The 23,081-nt window shown below is 37.0% G+C and overlaps 2 protein-coding genes across 2 annotated transcripts in view; both read right to left on the bottom strand.

The window, feature by feature from the left end:
- The window catches only part of guf1 (GTP binding elongation factor GUF1), a 13,482-nt gene extending 681 nt beyond the window's left edge, over positions 1–12,801 (bottom strand). The window contains exons 1-15 of the mRNA XM_082176996.1: positions 12,414–12,801; positions 11,542–11,653; positions 11,304–11,452; positions 10,581–10,661; positions 10,029–10,106; positions 9,508–9,591; positions 9,350–9,414; positions 6,852–7,055; positions 5,711–5,850; positions 5,015–5,138; positions 4,305–4,437; positions 3,129–3,272; positions 2,242–2,375; positions 1,789–1,890; positions 26–145 (exon numbers count right to left, since the gene is read on the bottom strand). Of these exons, the coding sequence (XP_082033122.1) occupies positions 26–145; positions 1,789–1,890; positions 2,242–2,375; positions 3,129–3,272; positions 4,305–4,437; positions 5,015–5,138; positions 5,711–5,850; positions 6,852–7,055; positions 9,350–9,414; positions 9,508–9,591; positions 10,029–10,106; positions 10,581–10,661; positions 11,304–11,452; positions 11,542–11,653; positions 12,414–12,602 (1,859 nt within the window). The 5' untranslated portion in view covers positions 12,603–12,801. The remainder of the gene's footprint in view (positions 1–25; positions 146–1,788; positions 1,891–2,241; positions 2,376–3,128; positions 3,273–4,304; positions 4,438–5,014; positions 5,139–5,710; positions 5,851–6,851; positions 7,056–9,349; positions 9,415–9,507; positions 9,592–10,028; positions 10,107–10,580; positions 10,662–11,303; positions 11,453–11,541; positions 11,654–12,413) is intronic.
- Positions 12,802–20,973: 8,172 nt separating this feature from the next.
- Positions 20,974–23,081, bottom strand: part of LOC309504114 (uncharacterized protein) — a 600,323-nt gene continuing 598,215 nt past the window's right edge. The window contains exons 4-5 of the mRNA XM_082177134.1: positions 21,847–21,984; positions 20,974–21,762 (exon numbers count right to left, since the gene is read on the bottom strand). Coding sequence (XP_082033260.1) covers positions 21,734–21,762; positions 21,847–21,984 — 167 coding nt within the window. The 3' untranslated portion in view covers positions 20,974–21,733. The remainder of the gene's footprint in view (positions 21,763–21,846; positions 21,985–23,081) is intronic.

Raw genomic sequence — 23,081 nt, 5'->3', positions numbered from 1 at the left:
TACACACACACAGTCTGACACTCACGTTTCTCGAGCGATGATCTTGCTGCCGACGGCCGCCTGTACTGCGATCTCAAACATCTGTCTCGGGATCGAGTCCTTCAGTCTCTCACATATGGCTTTTCCCGCACTGTACGCTTTCTCTCTGAACACAAGGACAAAGCAGAGCTGGGTTCATTGTTTTCTAGCGATCGCGGCACACACAGGGAAGATGTTGAGTGGAGTAAACAGTAAAGTGGTTTGTTTTACAAACCAGTGTGTTTATGAATACGATAATACATTAAAAATAAAGCTGGAAGCAGGAATTAAGAGGCAAAGCACAAACACATTTTGACATTTAAAGCAATTAAAGACATTTTAAGATGATTTTAGGCAAAATTGTCACTAGTAATATGATTTAATGGTGTATCACTTTTGACCAATAGGTGGCGCTGTGACCAAATTGATGTGATGGGGTCAGACTAGGGTGACAATGACACAAAGTTTGGTGTCAATCTGCCAAAGCATTGCAGAGATACAGGCTGAGAGTCGTTTTGGCATCACGCCTAACCTTTGCTGATGCGGTATACAAAAACGGTAACTTTTTCGGTAAAGTTCATCCGACTATGGTAAAATTGGTATCTATGTTCTCGGCACGACCCAAGGAATCTATTAAGACTAGTTTCATTACAATAAGTAAAATTAATCAAATGTTATTGGCATATTTGGAAATTTCATCATAATTTCTGACCACAAAGTGGCGCTGTCCCAACACTTTTTGACTATCTTCAGGGCACGGTGATGACATACCGAGTTTCATAAAGATATGCCAATGCGTTCGCAAAACATTTTACGACAAAATTCAAAATGGCCGACGTCCCAAAATGGTTGATATGGGAAAATTGGGTATCGTTTGACTTGGCAAGCTGCACCGAAAGTTATAAGCAAAAAGAGCAATTTTTCATATCTCCTGAGCACTAGGTGACAATACCCCGAAACCGTGCAGGTAACCTCAGGTCATGGTTGTCATAACACACACCAAGTTTGGTCAGAATACGCTAAAGCGTTGCGGAGATACAGCCTCACGTTTATTTTGGCGTGCTCTTCGTCGAATTCGTTCAAGCGTTAATCGAGAACGGTTTGACGAATCAACTTGAAATCCATACCTTTTTGTCGTCATGGTCTGAAGATGATCTGGTTTAATTTTCATGAAAATCAGAGCAACGGCCGAGCAGGAGTTAGAAAAAGTAGGTTTTTAGGAAAATTCTGAATGGAGCCTAAATGAAAAAATTATTGTGTTTCTATCCCTTATGGTTCAAAAGTTATTAACATAAACGTGAGAGAAACTTTGGACAGTTGGTGGCGCTAGAGCGATTGAGTTAGAGACTCTAAAATTGCTGTGGTTAATGTTCAGGCTGTCTTCTATCAGTGTGCCAAATTTCATAACTTTCCTGCATGCGGTTCTATGGGCTGCCGTAGACTCAAGAGCGGAATAATAATACGCCAACGGATGCAGTGGGTGCCATCACAGCTTCACTGCTTGACCCCTAATATGATAAGAAACACTAGTTTGCAATATCAAGCATCATAACGGACTGTTTTGGTCTTGCTAAAACAACTGGAAGCAAGTGACACATTAAACCTCACGCGTTCAAGTTACAAATGGCTGCATTCGCTCTTACGTTAATGGCCTTATTCCAGTTTTCAGGTATTGAATCACATTTGTGCACCTGTAAATGAGTAATTGATCAAATATCTCTAAAATATCTAACCCTAACCCTATCTAATCATGAGGAGATCAAGACTTACTTGTGAACAATAATGGTGAGTTCCTCCACTGGCCGCCCGTTGAGGAGGAAGTCCATCTTAATCAGTTCAGCGGCCTCATAACCAGCATCCTCGTAATCAAAACTAGGAAACAGTAAACATATTTACAGAAGAGACAGTAAAGGGGCGGGGCCTGGTTGAGTTAGTTAGTAGTGTGTTAAACTGGCGGTTATGGGAAGGGGCGGGACATTTCCCAAACACACTCGAAGCGCTCGACCAATCACAACACACTGATCCAGCCGACCAATCAGAGCACAGTGTGCTTTTCAGAAGGAGGGGCTTCATAGAGACAGGAACTAAACAGAGCGTTACTGACAGACTGGGAAGAGAGGAGCCGCAACAATGGAGAATATGAGGAAAATAATCAACATTCAACATGTAAAAGGGCGTAATAATATGGCGTCTTTAAGCATTTCTTTATTCATTCGAGCTCACCTGGCGTATCCTGATGACATGGACTTGAGCTGGTCGTAAAAGTCCACTACGACCTCATTCAGAGGGAATAAGTACTTCATCATCACCCGATGGTCATCGATGTAGAACATGTTCTTCTGAACAGCCCTGCGGGTCTTCAGCAAGGCAGAGAAGTGCATTGTGGGTTATTACAATACAAATGCAAGACTTAAAGTGTGCTTTCACAGAAATTGCGAGGCAAATTAAAGGAATTCAGTTGCTTTTTTTCTTCTTTGAATGAAACCAATATTTTTACTTCACTTTCCCTTTTTAGGTAAAGCTGGAATACACGACTCGTATACATACTTTTGTCACGATTTATAGTCTGGAAGAGTCGACGCTAGTTGCTGAAAGCCAGAGCCAGTTGGAGTTTACAAAGTTTGTGATGCCTAGAGTTTAAAATGCTCAGTTTTAAGAAGTCATGTAGTGTATTCCAGCTTTCGGTAGATCTTTACCACTAAACTACACTGCAAAACATGCTTTTCTAACTCAGTATTTTTGTCTTGTTTTCAGTCCAAATATCAAAAAATTCTTAAATCAAGTAGTATAATGCCATAAGATATTATGTCTTGTTTTCTTGGAAAAAATCTAAATGAAGTGAGTTTTTGCTTAAAACAAGCAAAATTATCTGCCAATGGGGTTAGATAAATAATGTTAATACAAACAGAAACAAGAGTTTTTCTCTCACCCCATTGGCTGATAATTTTGCTTGTTTTAAGCAAAAACTCACTCAATTTAGATTTTTCCCCTAGAATACAAGACATAATATCGAATGGCATTTTACTCATCTAGTAAATGCTTCTTGATTTAAGAATTTTTAGATATTTGGACTGAAAACCAGATGAAAATCTTTTTTTGCCGAATCTCACCTGACACAGACTCATGATCTTCCCAGTGAAGTCGTCGGGAGCGATGATGGTTCCCAACACCATGGGCTCCAGATACTTCACCACTAGTGACCGCTCAGGGAAGTGAGCAGGGTTGATGATGGTGATCACTTCATCCCCGTGTTCCTACAAAAACACACTCAACTGAGGAATCGACTCTTCGACCCGCAAACGTTCATATATCAATGAGGGGAGCTTATCAATAACTGCTGTATTATCATTCATCTTGAAGGAGTCGTTCACTTCAGAATTAAAATTTACTGATAATTTATTCACCCCCACATCGTCTAAGATGTTCATGTCTTTCTTCCTTCAGTCGAACAGAAATTAAGGTTTTTGAGGAAAACGTTCCAGGATTTTCCTCCATATAGTGTCTTCAATGGGGTCCAACGGGTTGAAGGTCCAGATGTGAGTTTCAGTGCAGCTTCAAAGTCTCGACACGATCCAGCCGAGGAATAAGAGTCTTATCTAGACAAACCAGCGGACATTTTATAACAAAATAAACATTTATATACTTTTTAACCACAAATGCTCGTCTTGCACGTCCATGACTTCACGCATTACGTAATCAGGTTGAAAGGTCACGGTTCAGAAATGTAGAGTAGGGTGAAAAACGAATTTTCTCAACTTCAAAATCCATTTTTTAAATGCCGTTTGACTTTCGCCATTTCGCCGTTAAGACACGTTGGCTTTATAAACACAGGTCTGTACTTCCGCCTACGTCACGCTTGACCTTTCAACCTGATTACATAATGTGTGTCGCATCACAGCGAGTGCAAGACCAGCATTAGTGGTTAAAAAGTATATAAATGTTTATTTTGTTATAAAATGTCGGCTGGTTTGTCTAGATAAGACTCTTATTCCTCGGCTGGATCGTGTCGAGACTTTGAAGCTGCACTGAAACTCACATCTGGACCTTCAACCCGTTGGACCCCATTGATGTCACTATATGGAGAAACATCCTGGAACGTTTTCCTCAAAAACCTTCATTTCTGTTCGACTGAAGAAAGAAAGACATGAACATCTTGGAAGACGTGGGAGTGAATAAATTATCAGGAAATTTTAATTCTGAAGTGAACGACTCCTTTAAGGTATTCTGGGTAGATTTGTAGTATTTTGCGATGCAGTTTCTAAGGTGTCCTGGTGGTAGAGTCTCACCTTTATGAGTTTGGCAGACGCCAGCACAGCCTTGTACGGCACAGTCGGAGCCGTTATTATGACCGACGCATTATATTCCTGCTCTAAACGCTGGTTAAACACCTCCATGTGCAGAAGACCCAGAAACCCCAGCCTGAGAGAGACCGACACAGAGAAATTGGTACATTGTGTAATATTTAGGAGGATCTGTTGACAGAAAAATGCAATATCATATACATAACTATGTTTTCAGTGGTGAATAAAGACCTTACATAATAAGCCGTTATGTTTTATTAGCTTAGAATGAGCATTTCTCTCTACACACACCGCGGGTCCGCTTACATCGACATGTTTCTACAGTGGCCCTGAGCGGACAAACGCGTTTCGCCACTATGTTGTTCTTAGTGCAAAGAAGCTTCAGCTAAAGTCAGTACACTGATAAAACACTGACACAATGATGAACAAGTCACAATAATATTCGCAATAACATCGTTTTACTGAATAATTAAGTAAAGATAATTTCTTAATTTATCTTTGTAAAGAAACCAGATTGATTAACTGGCTACTCTCTGCTGTCTCAGACGACGACATCACTTCCTGTCGGCCACCGTAACTTCTGTTGGGTGCAATTCGTAACCTCACCACTACATGCCGCTAGAAATGCAAACTGCACCTTTAAAAAGTGAAACGACTCGACTGAGCGATGAATGAGTGTGTTCATGTGTACGAACCTCCATCCAGCTCCCAAAGCCAAGCTACTGTCCCGCTGAACCGTCACGCTGGAGTCATTCAGAGTCAGTTTCTCCACAGCGCTTCGCAGGGCGGTGTAATCTGATTGGTCCATGGGATACATGCCTGAAAGAGTTACACAACTCCAGATTTATTCCCATATTATGCCCTAATACAAAGTCTTGATGTTGTTTCAGGCTCTGCTAGAACAGGTTTTCCTGCTTGAATGTTGATTATTTTCCTCATATTCTCCTCTGTTGCGGCTCCTCTCTTCCCAGTCTGTCAGTAACGCTCTGTTTAGTTCCTGTCTCTATGAAGCCCCTCCTTCTGAAAAGCACACTGTGCTCTGATTGGTCGGCTGGATCAGTGTGTTGTGATTGGTCGAGCGCTTCGAGTGTGTTTGGGAAATGTCCCGCCCCTTCCCATAACCGCCACTTTAACACACTACTAACTCAACCAGGCCCCGCCCCTTTATTCTGCGCATTAATTATTTAAATGAGGAATATTGTGACGTGTTCGTTCCCGGAAGAAACTCAAGACTACAATGGAGGCGTTTCAGGAGTTCAGAAACACTGACACTGATATAGAGAAGAACTGGAGCTTTTTCATGATCAAACAGCAACATTACACACTGAAGACAGATGAAGATGTGAAAATAGCAGAATAGTGATAGTAATATTAGTTTAGCACACACTCACCAGCGAACACCATGGCTTTAGCCGGTTTGAACCCCGGCAGCGCCTCCACAGGCTGGTTCTGCAGGTAAAGTGTGTCTCCAATCTGAGCCTCCTTCACTTCCTTCATCCCTGAGATGATGTAACCCACCTGACCGGCATACCTGAGGACAAAAGGTACAAATGCAAAAGGTCAAAGGTTAAGCTAGTGCAACTTACAGAGGCTGTCTGAAACATTCCTTCTTAGGGTGTATATGGACTTGGCAAGTTTTTAAGATGCCTTTGTTTGGTTTTTCAACTTATGATTCTATTTCTGCCCAAAAATAAGCACTGAAATCATTGAATATTTGCTTGGTTATCTTTTAAGGCCTAGGTTTTTAACCAGGAGTCTGCAGAATATATTAGAAATGTTGCCTTGAATAAGTTTAAGTTAAAGCACTAAAATGATTACCTAGAAATTTAAAAAAAATTAAACTCACTAAAACAAAAATAAATTAAACTTAAATACCAATATATATAAAAATATATAAAAAACTAAATGTCTAAAAATGTAACTAAAATCAGCACGAAAACTAACATAAGTAATATAAAAATAAGAGCTAACTGAAAGTAAAGTGAAAACTAAATTATGTCTGCAACATTTTTATTTCTCATCCTTTTTTTTCTTTTAAATCGTGAAACTTTTTATTTCTAGACAGGTTTTTTGTCGTCAACTAAAACTAAAACTATTAAAAACATTTCTGTTAATTGTAATAAAGCTGAAATCAAATAAAATATAAATATTAGTTGAAAAAAACTTAAACTAAACGAATATTAGAAATGTTGCCTCGGATAAGTTTAAGCACTAAAATTACTACTTGGAAATATATAAAATGTAGAACTGAAATAAAAATAAATTAAACCTAAATAGCAATAGCTTAATTTTTTTTTTTTTTTTTACTAATACAATGACAAACGCACAAAACAAAATGACGAAAAACTAAACTATAAAAATATAAAAATAAAAGCTAATTAAAACTAAAGTAAAAATTAAATTAGATTTAAAATCTTAGAGTTTTATGCCCCCCCCAAACACAATTTTCTTGATTTAAAAAATAACTATTAAGTAATTATACAATGATGAAATATTTGTGTATAATTATTAGTTGAATAATCTGCGTCTCACAGTGTTTGGGTCGGGTGTTGGTCGGGTCTCAGGACGCCCAGCTCGTTGACCTCGTATGACTTTCCCAGGTGTGCCGAGACGATCCGGTCTCCTCTGGACACGTGTCCGCCGAACACAGCGATGTTGGCCACTACGCCTCTGTAATGATCGAACGTGGAGTCGAACACGAGGGCCGTGAACGGGTCGTCCACTCGCGCCGTCGGACTGAATCACACGGGGAACATCAACACAAATGTGTGAAAGTTATTTCATTTTTTGTGGAACTTGGTTCAGCTTTATTTCAATAGTCCACTTTAGACAATCTACTAATTATAAGTAACTTTGGTTACACTTTATTTTAAGGTGTCATTGTTACAGTGTAATTATATATTTAAGTACTGAGTAATATTAAGCAACTACTTGTATTTACTATAGGGTTAGGGTTTGATTGAGGGTTAGTTGCATGTAATTATGCATAATTTACTGTTATTACTACGGTAAGTACATGTAACATGTAACAAAGTCACTGTAAAATAAAGGGTTACACTTTATTTTAAGGTGTCATTATTACAGTGTAATTTTACATTTAAGTACTGAGTAATATTAATTAACAACATGTACTATAGGGTTGTGTTAGGATTAGGATTTGGTTAGTTGCATGTAATTATGCAGAATTTACTGTTATTACTATGGTAAGTACATGTAACATATGTAACAAAGTCACTGTAAAATAAAGTGTTACCGTAACTTTGCAACTACATGTCAACTAACTCTCATTAGAGTATTAGTAGACTGTTAGGTTATGGTTAGGGTTAGTAGAATAAGTTGACTTGTAGTTGCCAAGTTGCTTATAGTCAGGAGAATATCTGTTGTGGAAGCATCAAAATAAAGAGTTATTAGATATTAATCAGACGGTCTACTAATACTCTAATGACAGATAGTTGACATGTAGTTGCAGAGTTACTATAGTTAGTAGATTGTCTAAAGTGGACTATCGAGATAAAGTGTTTCCTGAAAGTCTTTTGTTACACATGTCTCAAGGTGCTATGTCAACAATAGATAACACTTTATCCTTGTTACATGGACTTAATGTAGTAAATTATGGGTAATACTTTATTTTACAGTGTCCTTGTTACAAATGTTACATGTACTTACCATAGTAATAACAGTTAATTATGCATAATTACATGCAACTAACCCTCAACCAAACCCTAATCCTACCCTAACCCTATAGTAAGTACATGTAGTTGCTTAATATTACTCAGTACTTAAATATATAATTACACTGTAACAATGACACCTTAAAATAAAGTGTAACCCCAAAGTATGCATAATTACAAACCCTAACTCTACTTATACAGTAAGTACATGTTGTTAATTAATATTACTCAGTACTTGTATAATCACAGTGTAACAAGGACATCTTAAGATAAAGTGTAACCCAACAGCGCTCCTCACAGAGAGATGTTATGCAGGGAATGAAGCTGAGCCGGTTTTCAGAAACGCATGATAACACATGATGATGATTTACAACAACAAACTGACGCTTCCTGATTCACTCGCTTCCCAGATACACTAGGAAATACACATTTTAGTTTATAAGATTAATAGTAACTAAGTAAAAGCAAAAATTATTGGTAACATTTTAGTTTAGGGTTTAATTCTCTCTAATAACTATTATTAGCATGCATGTTACAAGGATATTGGCTGTTTATTAGTACTTATAAAGCACTTATTAATGCCTTATTAAGCATGACCTTATTCTACTACATCTTTTAATCCTACAATACCTAAACTTACAAACTATTAATAAGCAGTAATTAGGAGTTTATTGAGGCAAAATGTGTAGTTAATAGTGAGAATTGGACCCTAATCTAAAGTGTGACCAAAATATTAATAACTGAATGAAGCATTATCACTTTCATTAATGAAATACAACTTTTTATTAATTTTTTATTCAAATATTCAATTTTTTATTCAAATATTCAATTTTTTATTCAAATATTCAATTTTTTATTCAAATATTCAATTTTTTATTCAATTTTTTATTCAAATATTCAATTTTTCAGGGGTTATTTTTAAATCAGCATAACAGTTCAAAATGTTTGAATGTTTGACCATTTAAATGTTCAAAAATGACAGTAAAGACATTTATAATGATGATACAAAAGATTCTATATCAAATAAATGCTGTTCTTTTGAAATTTCTGTTCATCAAAGAATCCTGAAAAATAAAATGCATCACGGATTCCACAGAAATATGATCTGTTTTTATGATAATCATCATAAATGTTCCTTGAGCATCAAATCATCATATTAGAATGATTTCTGAAGGATCATGTGACACTGATTTCTAATCTATGATTCATAGTGTTGATGTAATCTGGGCTTTGGGTGTGGGATGTGTTCTGATATGATCTTATGAACCAAACAAACAATAACTCATAATCAGTATGTGCTGATCGTCACTCTCACAGTGACCTCTTGTGGAGAACCGTGAAAGCGCTGATGATACTCACGGAGGAATCCGTCTCACCACCTCTCGGAGAACTTGATCCACGTTTGTTCCCAGTTTCGCCGAGATCTGCAGAGAAACATCAGCACAATCACAAGCCAACGTTAGAATATTATAGAGCCATTATGAAGACACACGTCTGAGGAGATGTTTAAACCTCACCTTGATGCACTCTTCCCTGGGAATATCAAAGACTTTCTCAATCTGTTTCTCCACTCGCTCTGGATCAGCATTTTTCAAATCAATCTGACAATTAAAACAACTCGTTAAAATGACAAACGGTGAAAGATCCGACATTTGATGGTGTTTGAGTCTCTAGTCGACCAGCTGAAGTTTCAGTCAACGTGAAAATATTCACAAATGAATCACTATTTGCTGATCACTAACAATACTTGCATTAAATAAAACATGATATGATACATGCATGTAAAAATATAAAACTGTCGTAAAGCATTCAGATGAATGAAAAATAATTAATGTACATGCAAATATATTTGGACTATAAATATATGAATAAAGATCAAATGCTCCAGGTATTTGAATAAATAAGATTAGGAGCAACATTTATGGTTTTCCTACTTGATGTGAAGACATTTCTATAGTTTATCCAAAGCTCTGGGATGAAATGGCATGTATGAAACGTTTAATGTGTTTAAAGTAAGTCTCTGTAACGTCTACAGTACCTTGTTTATCACAGGGATGATCGTTAGTTGAGCCTCAAATGCCAAGTAGAAATTAGCGACTGTTTGCGCTTGAATTCCCTTTGAATTGGAGAGAAAAAAACATACAACACATTTTTTTCTACTCTTAATGTCAATTAAAAAAGGCTGCAGTTTTTAGTAATGATGGTTTATTTATGCTGATATATGCCAGTCTGTGCCAGTGCTGTTATTGTTAAAATAAAAATAATTTATAACTGTTGCCAAATGAAGCTGAAGTGCTAATATTTACTAGCACTGAAGTTAAAGATATATAGAAATATTAGAAAAAGATAAAAGCACATAACAAAATGACTAAAACTTAAAGTAAAATTAAAATGAAAAATATAAATGATATAAGCTAAATAAAAATATTAATAAATACTGTAATAGTATGTAAATAACACTAAAATAACATTGGTATATGCATATGTTCTGGAACTGAAGCAGGGTATAAATAAAAATAAATAAAAATATTCTACTGTGTTTAATCTTCTGTAGATAATTAAATATAATAAAGTTTATGAAGTGTTTTACCTGATTTGCATCTACAATGAGCAGAACTCCTTGGCAAGCGGATATGGACCGAGATACTTCATAGCTGAAGTCAACATGGCCCTGAAAAAATAGTGAAATCACTTAAATTATGCAGATTAGTTAAACATCACTGATGTTTAAAGTGCCCCATTACGCTATTTTAAAGGCTCCTAATGTTATTTTAGAGTCTCCTACAACAGGTTTTACACGCATCTAAGATTAAAAACACTGTAATGTCCTCATAATCTCCAGTGCAGCATCAGCTCTTTCCTCTCAGTGTCTGAAACCCCGCCTCTCTGAGAGCTGCTCTGCTCTGATTGGTCAGAAAGCAAACGCTCATTATCATATCTGAATCTCAGCTCTTGATCTCAGTGATATGAACAGTAACGATGGCGTGTGTTTTACCTTATCAATCTCAGAAAACAGCGTCTTCTCCACATGAACAACACCAACCAAACTCTTCCAGTCTCAGATACACTACAGTGTTTGAGGGCGGAGCTAAGAGACGCTGCTCAGCCAATCAAAACCACAGGCTGGCATTATGCTAATTAGTTACAAACCTACATAGGAAGTGAGACTGAATTACTGACAACTCGTTTCAGTTCAGAATCACTTCTTTCTTTTGGGACACAATAACTTTTGCAGACCTTGTACATCCACAAACATCTCTATTACACACTGCATGAAAGGTGATATCTGTGCACTTGAAATCATTGTCCTCACAGGTGTGTCGATGAGATTGAGCAGGTACGTCTGTCCGTCGTGCTGATAGAAGAGCGACGCAGTCTGAGCTTTAACAGTGATTCCTCTCTCTCTCTCCACCTGCAGTTTGTCCAGAACCTGCTTGTTACTCGAGGTCTTTGCAATGGCGCCTGCGCACACAATCATGAGAAACAAAGAGATTTTTATATCATTCACAGGAAAGAGTCTCTCCTGTCTTGGATGTTTTACAGGGAATCACCTGTGATCTCCAGCAGTCTGTCAGCTAAAGTGCTCTTGCCGTGATCAATGTGAGCAATAATGCTGAAATTGCGAATTCTCTCCACTGGAAACTCTGACATGTCGAAACTCTCCTGTAACAGTCAAAGAATTCAATATACAGTTGCGAAAACCATTAAAACCATTCCACTCATAGTTTCTACTGTAAAATCATAATAGATTATTAGGGGCATAATGGTACATGTACATTTTCGGTACGAGTTTCGTCTTTTGGTTCAGTACGCATGTGTATAAGTCAAATAAATGGAGTGGTTAGAATCAGAATGCAATAATTCTAAACTTACTCTAAAATATTTTGCTAATATATTCGGCATCCAAAACTTAAAAACTCATTGACTGACTTCTTTTTATTTAAAGACAGACACATTTTGGTCTGTAAACTATGGAAGCTTGATTCCGCCACAGAATACAATTTAAAGTAAAGTAACTGCAACTTTTTTTTCTCAGAATTGCATGATATAAACTTGCAATTGCGAGTTTTAAAGTCAGAATTGCAAGATATAAACTCTGTATTCTGAGAAAAAGTCAGAATGGCGTGATCTAAAGTCGCAATTACATGTTATAAAGTCAGAATTCAGAGTTATAAGTCAGAATTACAAGATGTAATCGCAATAGTGAGATAAAAATCACAATACTTTTTAAAAAAGTTTTATTCTGTGGCAGAAACAAGCTTCCATAATAAACAACTTTAATAAGAACAAAAAAAAACGTTGAAACATAAATGCAAAGCCACGGTATTACCGCACCGTTATTTTGTGTAACGGTCCGTTACACCCTTATACGTCATTTACTGTCAAACTGAGGGCAAAAACAAGTCAAAGCAACACAGTTTACCTTCTCAGACGCGTTAGAGCTGAAGTCTCTGACAGGACTGATGCTCTTCATCCATCTGTGTCTGATGACTGTACATGTGCTCACACAGCCCTGAGATCTGCGCTTAATGCGGCATACTTTAATATCAGGACAACGTTTGATAAAGGGCAGAAAGAGCCCGTGCGATCTCAACAGAGACAGATGCATCATCGCTATCGGCGCACTAACATGCTATTCCTTAACAGAGAGGCCATGTTATGGGGAACATCTCTTCCCATCGGAACAAAGATTCAAAGCGTCATTCAAAAGCACATATTCAGTCTTTATAAGAAGTCGAGTCTACAGTAGATTGTGTACTTCAGTGTGACAGCTCCTGTGGGCCGCCATGTTGGAAAAACGTCATCAAGTGTTGCCCCATAGGAATGATGGGAAGTGTAGTTTGAAACAAAATCATTGCATTTTGATGATGAAATATCCTCTGCGCTCAAATGTTGTAAGATATTTCCTCAGAACTAACTTTTTGCATTATTAATTTCTTCATTTTTTGCACAATTTTTTCAACTAATGTTCAAATAAATAAAATACATTTCGGGGAAACATCACAAGCTCACTAAGGTCTCTCTCTCTCTCTCTCTCTCTCTCTCTCTCTCTCTCTCTCTCTCTCTCTCTCTCTCTCTCTGTGTGTGTGTGTGTGTGTGTGTGTGTGTGTGTGTGTGTGTGTGTGTGTGTGTGTGTGTGTGTGTGTGTGTGTGTGTGTGTGTGTGTGTGTGTGTGTGTGTGTGTAAACAGTCACTACAAGGTTATATTATGAATAATAATAAAAAAAATTAAAGAAAGTGGTATGCATACATGCAGTGGTGTAGTCTAGTTTTTTGTAGTGAGTATACTCTAATATAACACAACTTATTTATTTGTTATATGAATATGGTCCCTGAAGCACAGGTTTTATCAGTTGACAATTAGCAACAATTAAAAAAAAAAAAACATTATAGGCACAAATACAAATTTACTTTTAGAAATGGTGTTTTTGAAAAAAAAAATATTTTAAAATACATTTTACTGTGCAATTCCTTTCTAATTCATTTGAGTTAGACCGAACTTTTATTTTGGTGGGTTGTAGACATTTGAGTTTCTGTGTGTTTTAATAAACTATTATTATTATTATTATTATTATTATTATTATTATTATTATTAGGCCTGAAGTATACTCTGTGCAATAGTAATATATTTCTGTTATAATTTCTTCAAGTTATACAGAACTTTTATTTTGACAGGTTGTCGTAAAGACATAACAGTTTCTGTGTGTATATGAAACGAATGAATGACGATAGTTTTATCAAATGAAATGGTGAAATTCTCATCAAGTGACTCTCATAGCAGCTCTGCAATGAAATGCACATGTGTAGCCTACATCATGTCTCAATACAGTGAAACGCTGAAAACACCACGAGCGTGAGTCACGCGTGCTTCTGTGTGTGTGTGTAGTGGAGCATACTGAGCGCTCATTCCCAGAGACGCGTAGAACAATTGCAGTCTCTTTTAGCTTTAATATTCATAGACACTAGTCCATATCGAGATTTGATTCATTGTACAGCAGCTACTTTTGATTTATTCATTCAAAAATAGCCTAATTCCGTGACGTTCTGCTTTATATAGCAAGTTCCATTTGTGACTGGATTCCGCGATTCGATCCGTCGCTTCGCAAACACAGACGGGGTGAATTTATGAATGAAAGTGTTAAAGTTCTGACACAAAACGAAGTTGATACGTATCCTCGCGCTTTTTTTAAGTGGGTATACGCAAATCCTTGGCCTTTTCTAGTGGGTATACGGCGTATACCTGCGTATCACGTAGACTACACCACTGCATACATGCAAAATATATGAAGGACAATAAAGAGATACATTTTCTCCCTCAATACTTAAAAATAAACACAATGAAAGGAAATGTAAGCAGTATATACTATACTTCTCAGGGATGAGAGACAGAAATATTATCATCTGACATTTATTCACATATGATCTGAGATTTATATGTGCAGTTTTTATTTCCTGATGCAATAATGAAAATGGTTCATACAAATGCAATGGAGGGGAATGGAAAATGTTTGTTATGGTAGAAAAATTACGAGTTCTTTATATAAATGGTCATTTGTGAATAAAAAATTTTTTTTTTCAAAAGCCCACATGTGAACTCTAAACAGCAACCCTGAGACCTACTGAATCATATATTATATGATCATACAATCCTCAGACCGGCCAGTTCTGTGAAACAAAACTAGCCTACTGGCCAATCAAATTAGTCCAAAATGCAATTTATGCAATATGTCAAACCTTTAACCCGTGGGGGAAAATCAACTCACAACAGCAGTTTAAAAGTCAAGTCAAGTCAAGTCAATTTTATTTGTATAGCGCTTTTCACAATACAGATTGTATCAAAGCAGCTTCACAGTATTAAATTAAAATAATACAACAAAGTTTGTTTCAAGAGGAATTTATTGATTGATAAAATTAAATTAAATATCCCCAAAATATCCCCAACTGAGCAAGCCAAAGGCAACAAAAGCGGCCGAACTCGTAGTAGCGAAATCCATGGACTCGGCAACCAGTGACATGACATTTTATGTTTCATCCAAAGACCTTCAAATAATTTTTCAAAAGAATCAAAACAGCAATAATGTAAGTCTATAAAGCAATGTTTGACTGATCAGCCTTTTATCAAAGATAAAACACAATGTCTGTGTTATTAGTGCTCCTGCAGCAGGAAACAAGATCAGCAGTATTCTGAATTTGTCTGTTTAACTTTGATTATTATTATATTATAGCTTGTCAAATGTAACCCCTTTTGTTTTTGTGTGTGTGTCCCTTTAAATGCAAATGTGCTGCTGCTCCGCCTCCGTTCAGAAGAGGGCGGACCCTTTACATGAGCTTCAGATACTCCAGCAATAACAATACAGGCCAATCTCACTCACCCAGAATCTCAGAATAACCAGTAGCGAGTGCAGCCTTACGGAGAGACTCAGGAAGAGTTTCACTTTTAGACGTTTCTGAAAGTTAGTGGAGACATTTATGTAGTTTTTTTTTTTTTTTTTTACCTTTTTTTTTTTAATTATAAATTTCAGTACGAGTACATAAACAAGTAGAAGCTGTAAAAAGTGATAACAGAATAAGTACAAGTACTTGCAAAAAGAAAATACATATCAAGTATAAAATGACAAATGACAAAACATACAAGAGGTTACGGGGAATTCAATATCTTATACATGGCACATTGTAGACGTGTATTTATAGCCAAAGGGCTTGATGAGTGTTCTAGAGAGAGCAAGTATTGGTTAAAGTCCTTTAGAAAGATACAAAAAAGAGGTTTTCTGTCGATAAACTTACATTTGTGGATAAAAAACTTTGCTAGGAAAAGAAGCAGATTGATAACAAATTCTCTATTAGAAATATCACTTTGGACTTTGGGGACCCCAAAATAAACTTTTTTTAAAGTTAAAGTAAAATCTTTGGAAATATTTTTATTCACATAGTTCGAAAAATCAAGCCAGAAGATCCTTGAATATAAACACTCCCAAAAAATATGATCAATAGTTTCTGGGTAACACAGACAAAAAGAGCATTCCTCTTTAATATTATTATGAAATTTAGACAGACGATAGTTACAAGGGTAACATTTATGAATAATCTTGAGGGAAACCTCAACAACTTTGTTGGTAATCAAGAACTCTTTTTTTAGAGACCAAAATCTCTTCCAATCGATATTTTCGAACTTATTATTCCAAAAACTGATGCAAGGGGGAACAGTAGCACAAGGTTTGAGAAGAATTGATCTGATTTTCTTGTTGGTGAATTCACTACTTATAAAGAGACAATTATCTATATAGAGGTTAGAGGAGTCTAAAGAGGGAGGAGAACAAGAAGGGCCTTTAGGACTGGATTGAAGTAGCATTCTAACACCAGAGGGAATAGCATCAAAAATGACTGCATATTCTTTCGGTGGGATCGGAAAAGAAAATGCATCCATAAAGTCTCTATAAGACAAGAAATTACAATTTTCATCAAGAAGCTGTGACACTAAAAGGATATTTTTATCAAACCAAGAACGATAGAATAGTGTTTTATTCTTATATGTAATATCCTTATTGTTCCAAATAAAATAAGTGTGAGGTGAAAAATTGTGATTAAGAGACCAACAGGATAACATCTGTTTGTGAAAGTTTGCTAACTTCAAAGGGAGCTTGGAAATATTATAATTGCAATGTATAAGGAATTCAAGCCCTCCCACAGGCTTTAACAGGAAGTTAGGGATACAGTTCCAGATAGAAGTGGGGTTCTTAAGGAATGATTTAATCCACCTGATTTTAAAAGAGTTACTAAGTAGAGAGAAATCAATAAGATTGAAACCCCCAGAAGTCTGATCAGCTAACATTACACTTTTTTTAATTAAGTGAGACCTAGATTTCCACACAAAGTTGACAATTAATTTGTCTAATCTCCTGCACACCTCCAGAGGGACATCTAAGACCATAGCAGGATATATAACGCGGGATAAAGCTTCCGTTTTAGACAGCAAAATCCTACCAGAAATTGAAAGGTCCCTCTGTAACCAAGAATTTAATTTTCTTTGAATATTGATTATCAGGGGGTCAAAATTTACTGACGTTCTCCTTTTTTGATCTCTGCATACCGTTATGCCCAGATACTTTAGCTCTGCTTTTACAGGAATATTGTATAACGTGTCATGAGTTGAAGAACCTAAGGAAAAAAGTTCACATTTATTTATATTAAGCTTAAGGCCTGAAGCTTCAGAAAAGGATTTAATGCTGTTCAGAGCTATGGGAATTTGATCCTTATTTTTTAAAAATAAGGTAGAGTCATCTGCAAGTTGACTAATTAATAAGGAGTGTTCAGCAATAGAAATTCCTTCAATATTGCAGGAATTAAGGTGAGTGGCTAGAAGTTGCATCGGAAGAAGGAAAAGAAAGGGTGAGATGGGACAGCCTTGGCGGATACCTCTCTGTATGTTGAATCTCTTTGTTGTACCATGTTGTAATTTGATTGAGGCATTATTGTGTTTATAAATAGTTTGAATGGAATTAATAAAATTCTGCCCAAATCCAAAGACACTTAAGGCCCTGAAAAGAAATGGATGTTCAATGGTGTCGAAGGCTTTGTAAAAATCAAGAAAGAGTAAGAAACTGTCATCTGCCAATAAATGTGAATAATCTATTAAATCGAGAACAAGTCTAATGTTGTTAGAAATTAGTCTTCCTGGAATGAAGCCCGACTGATATTCATCTATAATACAATCCAGGACGCACTTTAGTCTTTTAGCCAGTACAGAGGCCAGGATTTTATAATCAATATTCAGGAGACTTATAGGCCGCCAGTTCTCTATATATAAACGATCTTTTTGGGGTTTTGGGAGTAGTGAAATAACACTTTGTGTCATGGATGGGGGGAGAGCACCATTGTGAAGACATTCTGCGTAGACATTATGAAGGAAAGGGATGATGGCTTTAGCAAATTTCTTAAAAAACTCAGCAGTTAAACCATCATTGCCAGGGGATTTATTAAGTTTTAACCGGTCAATAGCCTCCGCGATATCTTTTGGCTGGATAGGAGATTCACACAATGATTTATCGTCTTCCGAAATAGTAGTAACATTACTTAAGTTCAGTGAGTTAAAGAAGTTATCCAGATTCAACTGAGAAAATTTTGATTGATATAAGCCTTCATAAAACTCCCTGCAGACATGGGAGATGTCCTTGTGGCTTGTTAATATAACACCATTTGAAGATAGTTTGTTAATAGAATTGTATTGCGAACGATGCTTCTCTAACTTAAAAAAATAGGCAGTATTCTTTTCCCCTTCCTCAAGCCATCTTCTTCTAGAGCGAACAAAGGCACCTTTTGCTTTTTGCATATACAAGTTATCTAGCTTATGTTGAAGATCCGTCATAATAGCTTTTTGATTATCAGTTAAGTTATCATAAGGAATATTAGATCAATTTATAATTTCCTTGATTAAGTCAGCTTCAAATGATTTACTCAAATTGGACTTTTTAGCACCAGCCTTTCTAAAGGTTGTTTGAATTTCAAATTTGAGAAGTTCCCAGTTAGTGCTGAATTTACCTTCCATTTGAGCTTTCTTAAAGTAAAGATTAATTTTGTTGTTAATAGCATCAACTAAAATCTTATCTTCAAGCAGAGAGGCGTTAAGCTTCCAGTATGAATTTAAATAGCGCGGGATATGACTAGGTTCGTTTAAGCTAAGCAGGATGCAGTTATGATCAGAAAAGGGAGATGGTAAAATATCAGTTCTAGATACATATTGTGATACTGAGTATGAGATTAACCAATAGTCTATTCTAGATTTGAGAGACCCTGAATTATTGGACCAAGTGAATTGAGAGGATGCAGGATTCTTATCTCTCCAAATATCCAGTAGCCCAAGGCGAGAAACAAAATCAGACAGATGAGAAACTTTATGCGAAGATTTCGGGGGATAACGATCAAGTGTGTCACATAATGTTTCGTTCAAGTCACCACCTAAAATTACATGTATATTGGGATATTTACAACAAAGGGATTTTATTTGAACCTCTAATAGATTAAACAGGAAAAGATTATTTTTAGGGGAGTTAAAGCCATATACATTTATCAGTAGGAAGAGAATGTCACCTAAAGACACGACGAGAAACAGAAAATGACCGTCTTGGTCAGGTATCACTTCAATAATTTTACCTTGGAATTTGTGTTTCAGAATGATAACCCCTGCAGAATGGGTTGACCCAAAGGAAAAGAAAACTTCATCTCCCCACTGAGATTTCCAAAATTTAGTATCATCTGGGCTAGCATGCGATTCTTGAAAGAAACAAAAATCAGAATTTAGCCCTTTGGCATACAGAAAAATAGCCTTCCGTTTAAGATCATTACGTAACCCTCTTGTATTAAAGGAACATAACGAGATGCTAGGGAACATTGAATAGCAAGCAATAATTCAATTAGAAAGAAGGAGTAAACCCATTGTAAAAAATGTCTATCCTCAAAATATTAATGTAACCAACTAGGACAGTAATGGAAAGAAAACATTGTTAGCTGTAAAATAGCTGTAAAAGTTGAGATAGCCAAACCACTTAACGTGGCCTATGAATAAAATTAACTGAGAACAAATCCTTACATAGCCTAGGCTACCTAACACATTGCTGTTAACCTTAAGTAGATAAGGAAAGTGTGTAACGTAACGTTCGAGCAAAAGTAGTAAGGCATCAGGAACATTAAGCAAAAACGTTAAGGTTAGATGCGTGTGAACTAATTGCAGTCAGTCATTGCCTGAGATCTTACTAGGAGGCGTCAGCTCTTTACCATCCACAAAAGCCTTCGGACCAACAAAGTATGCACGGTGACCCTCTTGACGAGCTTTCTCAACGAGTGGCCATAGCTGTTGGCGACGTTCACGGTCATCAGGTGAGAGGTCCTCGGCGAAGCGTAGATGGTTGTCTGCCAAGAAGGCGGAGTTCTTTGCAGCTTTCCAAAGAGCATCGCGAAAGTGACGCATTGTAAATTGGACGATGACACCTCGTGGTTTCGGAGTAGCGCCGGCTGTATTGCTGTTCTTTATTTTCCCAAGCCTGTGAACCGAGTCGGTGAGATCACTGACTTTGTCTGCATAAGCAGGAATCACGGATGTGCACACATCCAAAACACGCTGTCGGACATTTTCTCCCTGTAGTTCTGGAAGGCCATATAAACGCAGGTTCCAGCGTCTTTTGTAACGTGCCAGCTCCGTAACCTTGCTTTCTAGATCGTTAATCCTAATCTCGGCAGCATCGACTCGTTTATCAGTGCGTTCAGCCTTACATTTAATGTCTTTCATTTCTTCCGTAAGAAATTCAACAGAAGTTTTCAGACCTTCAATACCTTTGTCGAGAATGTCGGCTCTGTCGTTAATTACAGTCTTGAGAGAAGAGATGATGGCAAGCGCCATGGCTGAATTTAGCTCATCAGAATTGTCGTTGCACCTGCCTTTTTTGGGAGCTGGTTCTTTTGATGGCGTATCTGGGAGCAGATAATCAGCCGCTTCCAGCTCATCCATATCCACAATAACATTTGCACCAACGTCGGGAGTTGGTTGCATGGCTGTTGTCATGGCTGTTGTCTGGCGCTTGGTTTTTGGCATCACTTCACTTAGAAGGCGTAGGCTACAGCAGTTCTAACGTTATAAACTTACACAGATCTTAGCAAAGCAAGTCCTGGTGTGTTAGCATAGAATGCAATGTTAAAAGCATGAGATCGACGAAAATAAATATTGACAAAAAAAACAAAAAAAATAGTCCAAGTTGGTCAAGACTAAAACCACATACGATTTTCTTATGAATACTGAAAAATAATTGAAGAGTGTGAGGATTTTCTGTAAGTTTTGGAGTTAATTATTGGGATCCTTCTACCCGCATGACTCACACCACCGCCATTTCGCCGCGATCCACATTTATGTAGTTGTTGTGTAGTTACATTGATCATCTCATCATCATGTTTAACTTCTCCACAAGTGTCCACAGTTCCTGAGGTGTTTATAAGACAGCTGTGACATGTTCTGGTCAGTAGTGTTCAGTGCTCGTCTGTGCTCAACCACACAACAGTTTCATGCTTTGCTGGATCTTCTGCCATTGCGTTAGAACTGGTCACTGTTGTCGCTTGCGAAACAAAATGTCAGCACTGTGTGTGTAAACGTGCAGATTAAGGGCCGGTAATATTATAATAAGATCCTCTTCATACATCAGAAGGGGAGTGAAGTCTCATCGGATTATTTTTTGACATGCTTGCAGAGAAAGACTCACCAGAACACAGTTACTGGGTTTCACTTTTCACGTTTTCTGGGTTGGTAGAAGCACCGGGACCCGATTATAGCACTTAAACACGGAAAAAGTCAGATTTTCATGATATGTCCCCTTTTAATAAATAAAAACATGTGGCGTTTGACTGGAAATAGTTTCATTTCAAAGCATTTTATTTTAATTTAACTCAATACCAAAGTTCATCTTAAATTCAACACAGATTTTTACAGTCTTTAAAGAACAATGTGTTTATCAACATTCTATAATGACAAAGATCTTGTTAAGAAAAATGCATGTGGCTAAACATGTTATTAAAGTAATCTTTAGGAACAGCTAAAACATCTAAACAGACGCTGTATATTGACTCAGCCAAAGCCAACAGACTACAGTAAAAGACCACATGACTCCAGATGTGTAAAATGATTTCTCATAGATGTGACGAGATCTGCTGCTGAGATCTTCAATCTTCTGCTGTGTCTTCATGTCCTTCTCTAAATCTTCTCATTCACATGTTTTGATCTTCCTCTTTCTTTCCTAAAAAACATCAGATTCTCATCATATTCACACTCTTAATATTTGCATGTCAGATCCATAGTGATGATGATAAATGTGTCTGACCTGACGTGAGTCTCATGTAGATGTGAAAACCTCCTAACAGACCCAACAGAACCATCATCTGAAAACACCAGACCAGCACATGCACTACAGATGATAAACTCTCTGAACACACCCCACAGTCTGGACACAACACAGATTCTGAACACAACACAGACACATCGATCTGTCAATCAATCAACCAATCAATCAATCAATCAATCAATCAGTGAACATATCAGTCAGCCTGTTAAGGAGTTAGTTCTATCTATCAGCCTGTTAAAGCTACAATATGTATTTTTTATCGCCACTAGGGGTCGCTAACCTCTTACAATAACAAAGGCGTCGGTTGATGACGCATAAGCGGAATTATGGATCTTGTCATCATGCCGAAGGATCTTATAATGTTTATGGATGAGTGAATACACTGATGTGTTTAGCATGACTGTGTAATGAAGCGGCGCGAGTGCTAATGAGAGACAGATCTCAGCGCCACACGCGAGTCCCGCGGATATATAGGAATGAGGACATTTAATCCTACCGAACTAACTTACCCGCTAGTGCTGAATAACACTCACACAGGGCAGTTTATTAGACGAATGAAGCTTGTGAGGGAACACAGCGCTGTTTCACTCGCTCTACACTATCACACTAAACTGCATTTGAGTGTGTTAAAGTTATAATGTTATTCTGTGTGTTAGTTTGTCTGTATGAGACTAGCAGTGAGTGAGATCAACATTAGCATAACATACTGATCATATTCTAACATTTCATCATGTTGAGCTGTATAACATTGATTATTTTTATGTACATTTGCTCACCTGTCTAATAAAGCACATGAAAGAGCGTCTCTGTCAAGTGGAAGTTAGCCGCGGACGCTAGCTCTCGGCATCTAGAAAACGCCACGCTGATATTGATCCTCGTTTTAGTTCTCCTTTTGTCCCAAAGTCTGCTTGCCATGATCCATAATGTTTGAACGAAACAACAACAGCGTGAGCGCGCCGCTAGACGTAACGCAGTTGTCCACGTCTGTCGCCATGGTTACTATGGGAATACTAGCCAAAACCAGGGATAACGCGGATATTACGTCATCGACAGGCGACACTGAACGGGGACGGGCACTTTTTTAAATTGTGAATTTCTCTGAATTTACAAATTCTTGGAAAGATTTTGGGTAATGTAAGTATGAAATATATAACACTGTGCAAGTGGTTTTTGTATTTTTTGATAGAAAATTCTTACATATTGTACCTTTAAAG

The sequence above is a fragment of the Leuciscus leuciscus genome (assembly GCF_965113295.1).
Source record: "Leuciscus leuciscus genome assembly, chromosome: 8".
Lineage (NCBI taxonomy): Eukaryota > Metazoa > Chordata > Actinopteri > Cypriniformes > Leuciscidae > Leuciscus > Leuciscus leuciscus.
The sequence above is the reverse complement of the archived record's forward strand: the minus strand, read 5'-3'. Positions and strand labels throughout refer to the sequence as shown.